At 60.5% G+C, this 15,526-nt stretch overlaps 1 protein-coding gene across 1 annotated transcript in view; it reads right to left on the minus strand.

Moving 5' to 3' along the window:
* Positions 1 to 238: 238 nt before the first annotated feature.
* Positions 239 to 15,526, minus strand: part of PRR12 (proline rich 12) — a 34,350-nt gene continuing 19,062 nt past the window's right edge. The window contains exons 7-15 of the mRNA XM_066571475.1: positions 14,621 to 14,949; positions 10,352 to 10,468; positions 8,423 to 8,553; positions 7,329 to 7,651; positions 5,370 to 5,495; positions 5,201 to 5,298; positions 3,812 to 3,940; positions 3,228 to 3,323; positions 239 to 1,958 (exon numbers count right to left, since the gene is read on the minus strand). Coding sequence (XP_066427572.1) covers positions 1,818 to 1,958; positions 3,228 to 3,323; positions 3,812 to 3,940; positions 5,201 to 5,298; positions 5,370 to 5,495; positions 7,329 to 7,651; positions 8,423 to 8,553; positions 10,352 to 10,468; positions 14,621 to 14,949 — 1,490 coding nt within the window. The 3' untranslated portion in view covers positions 239 to 1,817. The remainder of the gene's footprint in view (positions 1,959 to 3,227; positions 3,324 to 3,811; positions 3,941 to 5,200; positions 5,299 to 5,369; positions 5,496 to 7,328; positions 7,652 to 8,422; positions 8,554 to 10,351; positions 10,469 to 14,620; positions 14,950 to 15,526) is intronic.

Raw genomic sequence — 15,526 nt, forward strand, 5'->3', positions numbered from 1 at the left:
GGGTGTCCCCTCCCTTTTAACCCCCCCCAAATTCATCCGGGGGGGGGGGGGGGGGGTAACTTGGCAATAAATAGCTCGGCAGGGGGGGTTGGGGGGGGCTGATGGTGATTTTGGGGACCCCTCCCCATCCCTTGGCAGGGCCCCCCCCCAACTTTGGACCCCCCCCATGAGCCCCCCCCCCCCCCCCCAAATTTATGTACAGCTTCCCCTCGAGGGGGGGGGGTGAGGGGTGGTCCCGGAAAGGGCGGAGGGAGGGGGGGGGCAAATTTTGGGGGACCCCCCCCACCCCACCCCAAAAAAACCCTGTTGGCTGCCTGGGATTTTGGGGGAGCCCAAGGGGACACCGATGTTGGGGCGCCCCCCCCCCCCAAAAATTAGGGACCCCCTCCAAACTTGGGGCCCCCCCCGGGCGGAGAGAGGGGGCTGCTAATAGACATTTATACATATATATAAATAGGGGGGCTCCGCCGGGGGGGGCGTTTTTTGGGGGACCCCCCGATTCGGGTGGGGGTGGGGACACCTCTTTTTTGTTCTTTTGGGGGGGGGGTCCCTGTATCTGTGCCCCCCCACCCCAGAGAAAAAGGGGGAGGGGGACACACGGACCCTGCTGGGTGATTTTGGGGGGGGGGGGGTCCCTAAAAAGGGGGTGCCCCAATTTTGGGGGGAGGGCTGTCCTCAAAGGGGGGGGGGGGGGAGATCGTCACCATTTTTGGGGTGCAGCTCGTGGGGGGAGGTGTCCCCCAATTTTGGGGGGGGGTCGTTGTCTCCTGGCGGGGGGTCGGGGTTCCCCCAGAGCTGTCCCCGTTTTTGGGGTGTCCTCATTTTTGGGGCGCCGTCCCACCCCCAGGGGATCCCCCAAATCCTGGGCGTGCCCCCCTCCCATTTTTGGGGACCCCCCCCCCGAATTTTGGGGTGCCCTGGTGGTTGGGAGGGGGTCTCAGGTGTGTCCCCACTCCCATCCCAGGAGCTTCAATCCTTATCCCAAACCCTCCCCCCCTTTTCCCATTTTGAGGGGCTTTGGGGATGGTCCCAATTTTTTTGGGGGGGCGGTCCCCCCATATTTTGGGGCGCCCCCTCCACATTGGTGTCCCCAGGGTGGGAGGTGCAGACCTTGTCCCCTCTGCCATTCTGGGGGTGTCACCCCATTTTTGTGTGTGGGGATCTCCGATTTTGGGGAAGTTCTCAAATTTTGGGGGTGGTCCCCATATCCTGGGGGGTCCCTATATTTTAGGGGGGGCTCCTCGTATTTTGGGGCGCCCCACTGGGGAAGGGGGGGGTGTCTCCCCCACACTGGTGTCCCCATGGCACGAGGGTCAGTCCTTGTCCCCGCTGCTGTTCTGCGGCTCTCACCCCATTTTTGGGGGCAATCCCCCATCTTTTGGGGGGGTCCCCCCATTTTTAGGGGGATCCCCGTTTTTGGGGGGGGGGGGCGGTCCTCGTATTTTGCTGGGGGTCTCCCCCACGTTGGTGTCCCCGTCCCGGCAGCTCCGTCCCCATGGCGGGAGGTTCCGTCCTTGTCCCCCCTCCATCCCGGGGCTGTCACCCCGTTTTTGGGGAAGGGGGGGGTCCCCATCTTTTAGGCGGTTTGTCCCCATTTTGGGGGGGGGGTCCCCCGTATTTTGGGGTGTCCCACTGTGGGGTTGGGGGAGTCCAGGTGTCCCCATCCCGGCAGCTCCATCCGTCCGTCCGTCCGTCCGTCCATCCCCGTGGCGGGAGGTTCAGTCCTTGCTCCCGGGCTTGTCCCCTCTCCATCCCGGGGGTGTCACCCCGGTTTTTTGGGGGGCCGGGGGGGGGGATCCCCGTTTCCGGGGGGGGGTTCAGGCGCACTTGGCGCGCGCCTGGGCCAGGAGGTCGCTGAAGGAGTCGAAGAGGCGCTCGAGCCAGGGCTGGTTGCGCATGCAGCGCTGCACCACCTCCTCCTGGCCCAGGTCCTCGGCGCGGCCCTCGATGGCCGTCGTCTGCGGGGACACACGGACAGGGGACGGTCAGCGGGGAGGGGACACACGGACAGGGAACGGTCAGCGGGGAGGGACACACGGACAGGGAACGGTCAGCGAGGAGGGGACAGACGGACAGGGAACGGTCAGCGGGGAGGGGACACACGGACAGGGAATGGGCAGCAGGGAGGGGACAGACGGACAGGGAACGGTCAGCGGGGAAGGGACAGATGGACAGGGAACGGTCAGTGGGGAAAGGACACACGGACAGGGAACGGTCAGCGGGGAGGGGACACACGGACAGGGAACGGTCAGTGGGACAGGGAACGGTCAGCGGGGAGGGGACAGACGGACAGGGAATGGTCAGTGGGACAGGGAACGGTCAGTGGGGAAGGGACAGACGGACAGGGAACGGTCAGCGGGGAAGGGACACACGGACAGGGAACGGTCAGCGGGGAGGGGACAGACGGACAGGGAACGGTCAGTGGGACAGGGAATGGTCAGCGGGGAGGGGACAGACGGACAGGGAACGGTCAGCAGGGAGGGGACACACGGACAGGGAACGGTCAGTGGGGAGGGGACAGACAGACAGGGAACGGTCAGCGGGGAGGGGACACACGGACAGGGAATGGGCAGTGGGACAGGGAATGGTCAGCGGGGAGGGGACACACGGACAGGGGACGGTCAGCGGGGAGGGGACACACGGACAGGGAATGGTCAGTGGGGAGGGGACAGACGGACAGGGAACGGTCAGCGGGGAGGGGACAGACGGACAGGGAACGGTCAGTGGGACAGGGAACGGTCAGCGGGGAAAGGACACACGGACAGGGAACGGTCAGCGGGGAGGGGACAGACGGACAGGGAACGGTCAGTGGGACAGGGAACGGTCAGCGGGGAGGGGACAGAGGGGCCGGGAGGGGACAGAGGGGTGGGGAGGGGTCCGAGAGGTGGGGAGTGGTCAGTGGGGTGGCCAGCGTGAGGGGACAGAGAAGTGATGTGGGGGATCAGAGGGGTGGCCCAGGTGACAGGGGATGGCCCAGGTGACAGGGGATGGCCCAGGTGTCCCCCAGGTGTCCCCCAGGTGTCCCAGGTGTCCCCCAGGTGTCCCCCAGGTGTCCCCAGGTGTCCCCCAGGTGTCCCAGGTGTCCCCAGGTGCCCTCACCTCGTCCTTGCAGCGCAGGAAGGTGTGGGGGACATGGGGACAGAGGGATGGCCCAGGTGACAAGGGGGTGTCACAGGTGACAAGGGGGTGTCCCCCAGGTGTCCCCAGGTGTCCCCAGGTGCCCTCACCTCGTCCTTGCAGCGCAGGAAGGTGTGGTATTTGTAGTGGTGCAGGGAGTGGTACAGCGTGTACAGGAACGACTTCTCCACCTCCACCTTGAACTCCTGCGGGGACAGCGGAGCTCAGGGACCCCCCAGAGCCACCTGAGACCCCCCAGACCCCACCTGGGGACCCCCCAGGACCCCCAAAACCCCCTGGGGACCCCCCAGGACCCCCAGACCCACCTGGGGATCCCAAACCCACGTGGGGATCCCTCAAACCCGCCTGAGGCCCCTCAAACCCACCTGGGGATCTCCTGGGACCCCCAGACACAGCTGGGGACCCCCAAACCCACCTGGGAGCCCTCAGGTACCCCATGGCCCCGTACCTGGGGTTTGCCCACGCTCCTCTTGACCTTGCTGAGCGTTTTGGGGTGTAGGGATCCCATGGACCCCCCAAACCCCATTTAGGACCCCCCAAACCCCACCTGGGACCCCCCAAACCCCACCTGGGACCCCCCAAACCCCATTTAGGACCCCCCAAACCCCACCTGTGACCCCCCAAACCCCATTTAGGACCCCCCAAACCCCATTTAGGGCCCCCAATCCCGTACCTGGGGTTTGCCCACGCTCCTCTTGACCTTGCTGAGCGTTTTGCGGTTGTAGGGGTCCCCGCCCGGGCGCAGGCGCACCAGGGACTCGCCGGGCTCTGCGTGCAGCTGGGGGAACGTGTGCAGGGCCTCCTGCCAGCCACGGGGTCACACAGGGTCACACAGGGGTCACACGGGGTCACACGGGGTCACACGGGGTCACACGGGGTCACACAGGGTCACACAGGGACACACAGGGTCACACAGGGTCACCACGGGGTCATACAGGGTCACACAGGGGACACACAGGGTCATACAGGGACACACAAGGACACACAGGGTCACACAGGGGTCACCACGGGGTCACACAGGGGTCACACAGGGGTCACACGGGGTCACACGGGGTCACACAGGGTCATACAGGGACACACAGGGGTCACACAGGGTCACACAGGGGTCACACAGGGTCACACAGGGTCATACAGGGTCATACAGGGTCACACAGGGGTCACACAGGGGTCACAGAGGGTCACACAGGGACACACAGGGGTCACACAGGGTCATACAGGGTCACACAGGGTCATACAGGGACACACAGGGTCATACAGGGTCACACGGGGTCACCACAGGGATCATACAGGGTCACACAGGGGACACACAGGGACACACAGGGTCACACGGGGTCATACAGGGTCACACAGGGTCACACAGGGTCACACAGGGGTCACACAGAGTCATACAGGGTCACACAGGGGTCACCACGGGGTCACACAGGGGTCACCGCTGTCACCTGAGCTCCACAGGTCACCCCCGGCCCCACAGACCCTCCTGATCCCCCCAGGCCCTGGCACTGACTGCCCTGGAGACACGGGTGCCTGCCAGGGGCCCCCAAACCCCAAAAATCCCTGCAAGGGTCCCCCAAACCCCCACAGATCCCCCCCAAACCCCACAGATCCCTGCAAGGACCCCCCAAACCCCACAGATCCCCCCCAAACCCCAAAAATCCCTGCAAGGACCCCCCAAACCCCCACAGATCCCCCCCAAACCCCAAAAATCCCTGCAAGGCGCCCCAAAACCCCACAGATCCCTGCAAGCATCCCCCAAAACCCCACAGATCCCTGCAAGGATCCCCCAATCCCCACAGATCCCTGCCAGGACCCCCAAAACCCCACAGATCCCCCCTCAAACCCCACAGATCCCTCCCCAAACCCCACAGATCCCTGCCAGGATCCCCCCAAACCCCACCGATGCCCCCCAAACCCCACAGATCCCCTCCCAGGGCCCTCCCCCAAGCCCCCCAGGACCCCCCAGCCCCCCCAAACCCCACAGATCCCTCCCAGGGCCCCCCAAACCCCCCAGATCCCCTCCCAGGACCCTCCCCCAAGCCCCCCAGGACCCCCCAGCCCCCCTCACCTGCAGGCTGGGGTTCAGGCTCACCCTCTTGAGCACTTTCTTCTTGTGGTCGTTGAGGATGCCGTCGATCTTGCGCATGGGGGGCAGGTACAGCTCATCTGGGGGGGCACGGGGGGGTCAGGGGCAGCTTTTGGGGGGTCCCTGGGAGGGGGGGAGGGGCGGGGCTCACCGTTGGTGTCCTCCAGGGCCTGGATCATGTCGGGGTCCAGGGCGGTGCTGACCAACATCTCCACGTAGCTCCGGTACATTTCCTTCATGGCCCGCGTGTTCAGCACCCGCCCCGGCGGGGCCCGCTCTGCGGGACACGGCCCCTTTAAGGGGAGGGCCGCGGGGACACGCCCACCTCCCCAAAAAGGGGAAAAAACCCCGCCCACAATTTGGAAACACACCCCTGTTCTAAAGGAGTGCTGGCCCTTTAAGGGGAGGGCCGCGGGGACACGCCCCCCCCTCGGAAAGGAGAAGAAATCCCCGCCCACGACTTGGAGATACACCCTTGTTATAAAGGAGCACTGGCCCTTTAAGGGAAGACACGCCCACCTCCCAGAAAAGGGAAAAACCCCACCCACAACTCAGAGACATACCCCTGTTCTAAAGGAGCGGTGGCCCTTTAAGAGCCACGCCCCTTTAAGGGAGCCACGCCCCTTTGAGAGTCACACCCTTATAAGGGAGCGCTGGCCCTTTAAGGGAAGACACACCCACCTACCAAAAAAGGAAAAAACCCTGCCCACAACTTGGAGATACACCCCTGTTATAAAGGAGCACTGGCCCTTTAAGGGGAGGGGCACGGGGACACGCCCACCCCCAAAAAGGGGAAAAACTCCGCCCACAATTTGGAGACACATCCCAGTTATAAAGGAGTGCTGGCCCTTTAAGGGAAGACACGCCCACCTACCAAAAAAGGAAAAAACCCCACCCACAAGTTGGAAACACGCCCCTGTTCTAAAGGAGTGCTGGCCCTTTAAGGGGAGGGGCACGGGGACACGCCCACCCCCAAAAAGGGGAAAAACCCCCGCCCACAATTTGGAAACACACCTCTGTTCTAAAGGAGTGCTGGCCCTTTAAGGGAGAGCCACGCCCCTTTGAGAGTCACACCCTTTTAAGGGACTGCTGGCCCTTTAAGGGGAGGGGCACAGGGACACACCCACCTCCCAAAAATGGGGGAAAACCCCACCCACAATTTGGAGACACATCCCAGTTATAAAGGAGCGTGGCCCCTTTAAGGGAAGACACGCCCACCTCCCAAATAGGGGGAAAACCCCGCCCACACGTTGAAGACACGCCCCTGTTATAAAAGAGTGCTGGCCCTTTAAGGAAGAGCCATGCCCCTTTAAGGGAGAGCCACGCCCCTTTGAGAGTCACACCCTTTTAGGGGAGCGCTGGCCCTTTAAGGGGAGAGGTGGAGGGACACGCCCACCTCCCAAAAAGGGGGAAAACCCCGCCCACAACTCAGGGACACACCCCAGTTATAAAGGAGCGCTGGCCCTTTAAGGCAGAGCCACGCCCCTTTGAGAGCCACACCCTTTAAGGGAACCACGCCCATTTAAGGCAGAGCAGGTTCCCTCCCCAAATCCTGGACTTCGCCCCCCAAATTCGGGGTCCTGTCTCCAAATTTTGGGGTCCTCTCCAAAATCCCAGGATTCCCCCCCCCTCCCCGCCCCCAAAATTTCTGGGTTCTCTCCCCAAATTTTGGGGTTTCCCCCCCCACAAATTTCGGGTTCCCCCCCATCCAAATTTCGGGGTCCCCCCCCAAATTTCGGGTTCCGTCCTCCAAATTTCGGGTTCCCCCCCCCAATTTCAGCATTCCCCCCCCCCCCAAATTTCAGGTTTCCCCCTCCAAAATTCTGGGTCCCCTCCCCCCAAATTTCTGGGTCCCCTACCCCCAAATTTCTGGGTCCCCTCCCCCCCAAATTTCGGGTTCCCCACCCCCCAATTTCGGCCCCCCCCCCCCCCCAAATTTCGGTGTCCCCCCCCCAAATTTCGGGTTCCCCCTCCCCAAATTCGGTGTCCCCCCCCCAAATTTCGGGTTCCCTCCCCCCAAATTTCTGGGTCCCCTCCCCCCAAATTTCGGGTTCCCCACCCCCCAGTTTCGGGTTCCCCCTCCCCAAATTCGGGGTCCCCCCGTTCTCACCCTCCTCGCTCTGGGGGTCCCCGCTGGATTCCGACTCCGACGTCGTCGCCGCCTCCTTGAGCCACTTTTTCCTCTTTTTGGGGGGGGGCTCCGCCTTCACCTTGGGGGGCTTCGGTTTGGCCTTGGGGGGGCCGGGGGGGGCCCGGGGGGGCCCCGCGGCCGGCGCGGGGGGGGGAGGGGCGGCCTCGTTCCGGGGCGGTTTCTCGGCTTTTTGGGGTTTTTCGGTTTTTGGGGTTTTTTCCGATTTTTGGGGTTTTTCCGCAGGCTCGGGTTTGGGGGGGGGAGGGGGTTTGGGGGCGCTGGGTTTGGGGTGGGTTTGTCTCCTGGGGGAGGGGAAAAAAAGGGGGAGGGGTTAGAGGGGGGTGTGGCCAGGTGTGCCCACAGGTGTGCCCGGGTGTCCCCAGGGACCCTCAGGTGTGCCCAGGTACTCCCAGGTGTGCCCAGGTGCCCCTGGTGTCCCCAAGTACCCTCAGGTGTCCCCAGGTGTGTCCCCAGGTGTGTCTACAGGTGTGCCCCAGGTACCCTCAGGTGTGCCCAGGTGTCCCCAAGTACCCACAGGTGTCCCCAGATGTGCCCACAGGTGTGCCCAGGTGTCCCCAAGTACCCACAGGTGTCCCCAGATGTGCCCACAAGTGTGCCCAGCTGTCCCCAGGTGTGTGCCCAGGTGTGTTTTGGTGTGCCCAGGTGTGTCCTCAAGTGTGCCCAGGTGAACCCCAAGTGTCTCAGGTGTCCCCAAATGCTCCCAGGTGTCCCTTGGGTGTGCCCAGTGCGCCCAGGTGTGTCCCCAGCTGCCCCCAGGTGTGCCCAAGTACCCATAGATGTGCCCAGGTGTGCCCACAGGCCTCCACAAGTGTCCCCAGGTGTGTCCAGGTGAGTCCAGGTGTGCCCCCAGGTGTGCCCAGGTGTCCCCAAGTACTCCCAGGTGTGCCCAGATGCTCCCAGGTGTGCCCAGGTGCCCACCTGAGTGCCAGGGGCCGGTGCCAGGGTTTCCTGGAGCACACCCTCACTGCCCCCATGTGCCCAGGTGTGTCCCCAGGTGTGCCCAGGTGTGTCCCCATGTCCCCAGGTGTGCCCAGGTGTGCCCAGGTGCCCACCTGAGTGCCAGGGGCCGGTGCCAGGGTTTCCTGGAGCACACCCTCACGTAATCTTTCTTGTTGACGTTCTCCAGGAACTTCACGTAGAGCCGCTGGTACCTGTGCTTGGCATCCCCAAAATAGCCCAGGTACTGCGGGGGGAGGGGCAGAAATGGGGGGTCAGGGGCACCCCAAAACCTCTGCACCCCAAAATCCCCAAAAATAAAAAAAAAATCCCCCCAAAATTAACTCAAAATTAACTCAAAATACACAAAAATCCCCCAAAAATCCACCCCAAAAATCCACCCCAAACCATCCCCGGTACCCCCCAGGTACTGCGGGGGAGGGGCAAAAATGGGGGGTCAGGGGCACCCCAAAACCTCTGCACCCCAAAATCACCTGCAAAACACCCCAAAATCCCCCAAAAATCCACCCCAAAAGTTAACCCGAAATACACAAAAATCCCCCAAAAATCCCCCCAAAATCCCCCAAAAATCCACCCTGAACCATCCCGGGTACCCCCCAGGTACTGCGGGGGAGGGGCAAAAATGGGGGGGTCAGGGGCACCCCAAAATCCTCTGCACCCCAAAATACCCCAAAAATGACCCCAAAATCCACAAAAATAAAAAAATCTCCCCAAAATCCCCCTCAGAACCATCCCAGGGACCCCCAAATTTGGGGTTTTGGTGCTTGGGGTCCCCAAAATAGCCCAGGGACTGCGGGGGAGGGGGGGGCACAAATGGGGGTCAGGGGCACCCCAAAATCTCTGCACCCCAAAATACCCAAAAATCCCAAAAAAATCCCCCAAAATACAGAAAAATACCCCAAAAATCCACCCCAAAACCATCCCAGGAACCCCCAAATCCCTCAGAGACCCCAAAATCGACCCCAAAATCACCCCAGGGACCCCAAAATCCCCCCCAAAAACCCCCAAAATCCCTCAGAGACCCCAAAATCGACCCCAAAATCCACCGGGAACCCCAAAATTCCCATTTCTGGGGCAGGATTCAACATTTTGGGGAGGGATCTCAGATTTTGGGGTTTTGGGGGGGGCTCTCCCAGCTCCCTCAAGTTCAGGGGGGGGGTTCCCCCAATTTTTGGGGTTCCTTTTGGGGTCCCCACAGTTTTTGGGGTGCCCCAAAATTCAGAGAGAGCTCCCAAATCCCCCATTTTTAGGGAAAATTTGATGGTTTTTTCTCAGATTTTAGTGACACACCCTGGGTTCGGGTTGGGGTTTTTCAGTTCAGGGTTATCCCCACAGGTTTGGGGGTTTTTTTGGGGTGTCCCGGGTGATTTTGGGGTATCCCCGATATTTTTAGGGTACCCCCGGGTGTTTTTAGGGTATCCCCGGGTGTTTTTGGGGTATCCCCGATATTTTTAGGGTATCCCCGGGTGCTTTTAGGGTATCCCCGGGTGTTTTTGGGGTATCCCCGATATTTTTAGGGTATCCCCGGGTGTTTTTGGGGTATCCATGATATTTTTAGGGTATCCCCGGGTGTTTTTGGGTATCCCCGGGTGTTTTTGGGGTATCCCCGGGTGTTTTTGGGGTATCCCCAATATTTTTAGGGTATCCCCGGGTGTTTTTGGGGTATCCCCGGGTGTTTTTGGGGTATCCCCGATATTTTTAGGGTACCCCCGGGTGTTTTTGGGGTATCCCCGGGTGTTTTTGGGGCATCCATGATATTTTTAGGGTATCCCCGGGTGGTTTTGGGGTATCCCCGTGTGTTTTTAGGGTATCCCCGGGTGTTTTTGGGGCATCCCCAATATTTTCAGGGTATCCCCGGGTGTTTTTGGGGTATCTCCGGGTGTTTTTGGGGTGCCCCGGGTGTTTTTGGGGTATCCATGATATTTTTGGGGTATCCCCGGGTGTTTTTGGGTTATCCCCGATATTTTTGGGGTATCCCCGGGTGTTTTTGGGGTACCCCCGGGTGGTTTTGGGGTGCCACTCACGTTGCTGGTGGCGCAGAACTGGCGCTGCCCGTCCTTGATCTCGGGGGTGAATTTCTGCAGCAGCGCCTTCTGCACCCTCCAGATGGGCGGCGGCTCCCGGCCCGTCTGCAGCGCCAGCTGGGGGAGATTTGGGGGGTCAGAACCCCAAAAATTCACCCTAAACCCACCCCAAAACCATCCCAAATCCATCCAGAGCCATTTGGGGTCACAGGAACCCCAAAAATCCCCCAAAAATCCCCCCAAAAATCCCCCAAAAGCGGTGACTCCTGGCCCATCTGCAGCATCAGCTGGGGGGAGATTTGGGGCGTCACAACCCCAAAAATTCACCCTAAACCCACCCCAAAACCATCCCAAATCCATCCAGAGCCATTTGGGGTCACAGGAACCCCAAAAATCCCCCCAAAAATCCCCCCAAAAATCCCCCAAAAGCGGTGACTCCTGGCCCATCTGCAGCATCAGCTGGGGGGAGATTTGGGGCGTCAGAACCCCAAAAATTCACCCTAAACCCACCCCAAAACCATCCCAAATCCATCCAGAGCCATTTGGGGTCACAGGAACCCCAAAAATCCCCCAAAAATCCCCCCAAAAATCCCAGCAAAATCCCCCAAAAGCGGCGGCTCCTGGCCCGTCTGCAGCACCAGCTGGGGGAGATTTGGGGCGTCAGAACCCCAAAAATTCACCCTAAACCCACCCTAAATCCATCCCAAATCCATCCCAAATCCACCCCAAATCCACTCAGACCCATCCAGAGTCACAGGAACGCCAAAAATCCCCCAAAATCCCCCAAAATCCCCCAAAAGCGGCGGCTCCCGGCCCGTCTGCAGCGCCAGCTGGGGGGAGATTTGGGGCGTCAGAACCCCAAAAATTCACCCCAAATCCATCCCAGATTCACCCCAAATCCACCCCAAATCCATCCCAGATCCATCCTAAATCCTTCAGATCCATCCAGAGCCATTCAGAGTCACAGGAATGCCAAAAATCCCCCAAAATCCCCCAAAAAGCAGCGGTTCCTGGCCCATCTGCAGCGCCAGCTGGGGGGGAGATTTGGGGATTCAGAACCCCAAAAATCCACCCCAAATTTACCCCAAAAATTCACCCCAAATCTATCCTAAATCCATCCCAAATCCACCCCAAACCACCCAGATTGATCCAGAGTCACAGGAACCCCAAAAAGCCACAGAAAATCCCCAAAAATCCCCCAAAAAGCGGCGGCTCCCGGCCCGTCTGCAGCGCCAGCTGGGGGAGATTTGGGGGGTCAGAACCCCAAAAATCCACCCTAAACCCACCCTAAATCCATCCCAAATCCATCCCAAATCTATCCCAAATCCACTCAGACCCATCCAGAGTCACAGGAACGCCAAAAATCCCCCAAAATCCCCCAAAATCCCCCACAAGTGGCGGCTCCCGGCCCGTCTGCAGCGCCAGCTGGGGAGATTTGGGGGGTCAGAACCCCAAAAATTCACCCCAAATCCATCCCAAAACCATCCCAAATCCACTCAGATCCATCCAGACCCATCCAGGGCCACAGGAACCCCCCAAAAACCCCAAATTCTGCCCCAAATCCTCCTCCAGACCCCCCAAATTCCCCCAGTTAATCACCAGTTAACACCAGTTCAATCCCAGTTAACAGGTAAACACCAGTTCAATCCCAGTTCAATCCCAGTTAAACAACAGGTAAACACCAGTTCAATCCCAGTTAAACACCAGTTCAATCCCAGTTCAATCCCAGTTAAACACCAGTTAAACACCAGTTCAATCCCAGTTAAACACCAGTTCAATCCTGGTTCAATCCCAGTTCAATCCCAGTTAATCACCAGTTCAATCCCAGTTCAATCCCAGTTAAACACCAGTTAAACACCAGTTCAATCCCAGTTAAACACCAGTTCAATCCCGGTTCAATCCCAGTTCAATCCCAGTTCAATCACAGTTAAACACCAGTTCAATCCCAGTTCAATCCCAGTTCAACCCCAGTTCCGTGAGTGGAGTCTCTCCCAGTCCCTCCCGCTCCCCTCCCAGTTTATCCCAGTTCCTCCCAGTCCATCCCAGTGCTCTCTAAGTCTCTCCCAGTACTCTCCAGACTCTCCCAGTGCCTCCCAGTCTATCCCAGTCCCTCCCAGTCCATCCCAGTTCCTTTCCCAGCGCCACGTCCTGACTTCCAGTTTATCCCAGTCCATCCCAGTGCCCTCAAAGTCTCTCCCAGTGCCTCCCAGTCCCTTTCCCAGTGCCATGTCCTCACTCCCAGTGCCTCTCACTCCCCTTTGTTCCCCTCCCAGTCCCTCCCAGTCTATCCCAGTCCATCCCCAGTTCCTTTCCCAGTGCCAAGTCCTCACTCCCAGTCCATCCCAGTCCATCCCAGTGCCCTCCCAGTGCCCTCAAAGTCTCTCCCAGTGCCTCAGTGCCACGTCCTTACTCCCACTCCCCTCCCAGTTCACTCCCAGTCTATCCCAGTCCCTCCCAGTTTATCCCAGTTCACTCCCAGTCTATCCCAGTCCCTCCCAGTTTATCCCAGTTCACTCCCAGTTTATCCCAGTCCCTCCCAGTTTATCCCAGTCCATCCCAGTCCCTCCCAGTGCATCTCACTGCCCTCAAAGTCTCTCCCAGTGCCTCAGTGCCTTTCCTCAGTGCCATGTCCTTACTCCCACTCCCCTCGCTTTGCCTCCCAGTCCATCCCAGTTTATCCCATTCCCCTCCCAGTCTATCCCAGTGTCCTCAAAGTCTCTCCCAGTGTCCTCAAAGTCCATCCCAGTCCCTTTCCCAGTGCCATGTCCTCACTCCCAATGTCTCCCACTCATCTCGCTTTGCCTCCCAGTCCCTCCCAGTCTATCCCAGTCCCTCCCAGTCCATCCCAGTTCACTCCCAGTCTATCCCAGTCTGTCCCAGTTTATCCCAGTCCCTCCCAGTCCATCCCAGTCCATCCCAGTCCCCTCCCAGTCTGTCCCAGTCTCACCTTGAGCGCAGGGATGTCCTCCACCCTCACCACGAACTCGTCCCTCTCCCTGAAGATGCCCTCTCCCCCGCTCTCCTCCTCGTCGCTGGTGTCCCCAGTCCCTCCCAGTTTATCCCAGTCCATCCCAATTCCTTTCCCAGTGCCATGTCCTCACTCCCAGTGCCTCTCACTCCCCTTTGTTCGCCTCCCAGTCTATCCCAGTCCATCCCAGTCCCTCCCAGTTCCCTTCCCAGTACCACATCCTGACTCCCAATCCCTTCCAGTCCATCCCAGTGCTGTCCCAGTCCATCCCAGTCCCTCCCAGTCCATCTCACTGCCCTCAAAGTCTCTCCCAGTGCCTCCCAGTCCCTTTCCCAGTGCCATGTCCTCACTCCCAGTGCCTCTCACTCCCCTCTCTTCGCCTCCCAGTCCCTCCCAGTTTATCCCAGTCTATCCCAGTCCATCCCAGTCCATCCCAGTCCCCTCCCAGTCTGTCCCAGTCTCACCTTGAGCGCAGGGATGTCCTCCACCCTCACCACGAACTCGTCCCTCTCCCTGAAGATGCCCTCTCCCCCGCTCTCCTCCTCGTCGCTGGTGTCCCCAGTCCCTCACAGTTTATCCCAGTCCCTCCCAGTCTATGCCAGTGCCCTTCCAGTGTCCTCCCAGTGTCCTCAAAGTCTCTCCCAGTGCCTCCCAGTCCTTTTCCCAGTCCCTTTCCCAGTGCCATGTCCTCACTCCCAGTGCCTCTCACTCCCCTCTCTTCGCCTCCCAGTCCCTCCCAGTTTATCCCAGTCCCTCCCAGTCCATCCCACTCCCCTCCCAGTCCCTCCCAGTCTCACCTTGAGCGCAGGGATGTCCTCCACCCTCACCACGAACTCGTCCCTCTCCCTGAAGATGCCCTCTCCCCCGCTCTCCTCCTCGTCGCTGGTGTCCCCAGTCCCCTCCCAGTCCCTCCCAGTCCCTCCCAGTCCATCCCAGTCCCTCCCAGTCTATCCCAGTCCCTCCCAGTCTATCCCAGTCCCTCCCAGTCCATCCCAGTTCACTCCCAGTCCATCCCAGTCCCTCCCAGTCCCTCCCAGTCTCACCTTGAGCGCAGGGATGTCCTCCACCCTCACCACGAACTCGTCCCTCTCCCTGAAGATGCCCTCTCCCCCGCTCTCCTCCTCGTCGCTGGTGTCCCCAGTCCCTCCCAGTTTATCCCAGTCCATCCCAATTCCTTTCCCAGTGCCATGTCCTCACTCCCAGTGCCTCTCACTCCCCTCTCTTCGCCTCCCAGTCCCTCCCAGTTTATCCCAGTCCATCCCAGTCCATCCCAGTCCCCTCCCAGTCTGTCCCAGTCTCACCTTGAGCGCAGGGATGTCCTCCACCCTCACCACGAACTCGTCCCTCTCCCTGAAGATGCCCTCTCCCCCGCTCTCCTCCTCGTCGCTGGTGTCCCCGCACACGGCGGCCGTTCCCTGCTTCTGTGCCAGGTGCAGGGGGCGCTCGGGGGGCTCGGGCGGCTCCGGGGACCCCCCCGGGGGGCTCGGGGACCCCCCGGGAACGGGAACGGCCCCGGGAGCGGCCGGGGGGGTGCCCGGGGCGGGGGGGGGAGCGGGGGCGGCCTCGGGCTGGGGGGGCTCGGGAGGGGCGGGGGGAGGGGAAGGGGGGGGATCCTCCGGGGGGGGGGCGGCTGGAAAAGAGAAATAAAAGAGAGAAACAGAGTTAGGGGGGTCCTGGAAGGGTCATGGAGAGCCCTGGAACGTCCTCATCAACCCCTGGCAGGTCCCGGAAGGGTCATGGAGAGCCCTGGAACGTCCTCATCAACCCCTGGCAGGTCCTGGAAGGGTCATGGAGAGCCCTGGAACGTCCTCATCAACCCCTGGCAGGTCCTGGAAGGGTCATGGAGAGCCCTGGCAGGTCCTGGAAGGGTCCTGAGAATCCCTGGAACATCCTCATGAACCCCTGGCAGGTCCTGGAAGATCCCTATGTACTCTGGAATGTCCCTATGAACACCTGGCAGGTCCTGGAAGGTCACCATGAAACCCTGGAATGTCCCTATGAACACCTGGCAGGTCCTGGAAGGTCACCATGAAACCCTGGAATGTCCCTATGAACCCCTGGCAGGTCCTGGAAGGTCACCATGAAACCCTGGAATGTCCCTATGAACACCTGGCAGGTCCTGGAAGGTCACCATGAAACCCTGGATGGGTAATGGAGACCCCTGGCAGGTCCTGGAAGGGTCCTAGAAGGGTCCTGAGAACCCCTGG

The sequence above is a fragment of the Molothrus aeneus genome, unplaced genomic scaffold (genome assembly GCF_037042795.1).
Source record: "Molothrus aeneus isolate 106 unplaced genomic scaffold, BPBGC_Maene_1.0 scaffold_70, whole genome shotgun sequence".
In the NCBI taxonomy this organism is placed as follows: Eukaryota; Metazoa; Chordata; class Aves; order Passeriformes; family Icteridae; genus Molothrus; species Molothrus aeneus.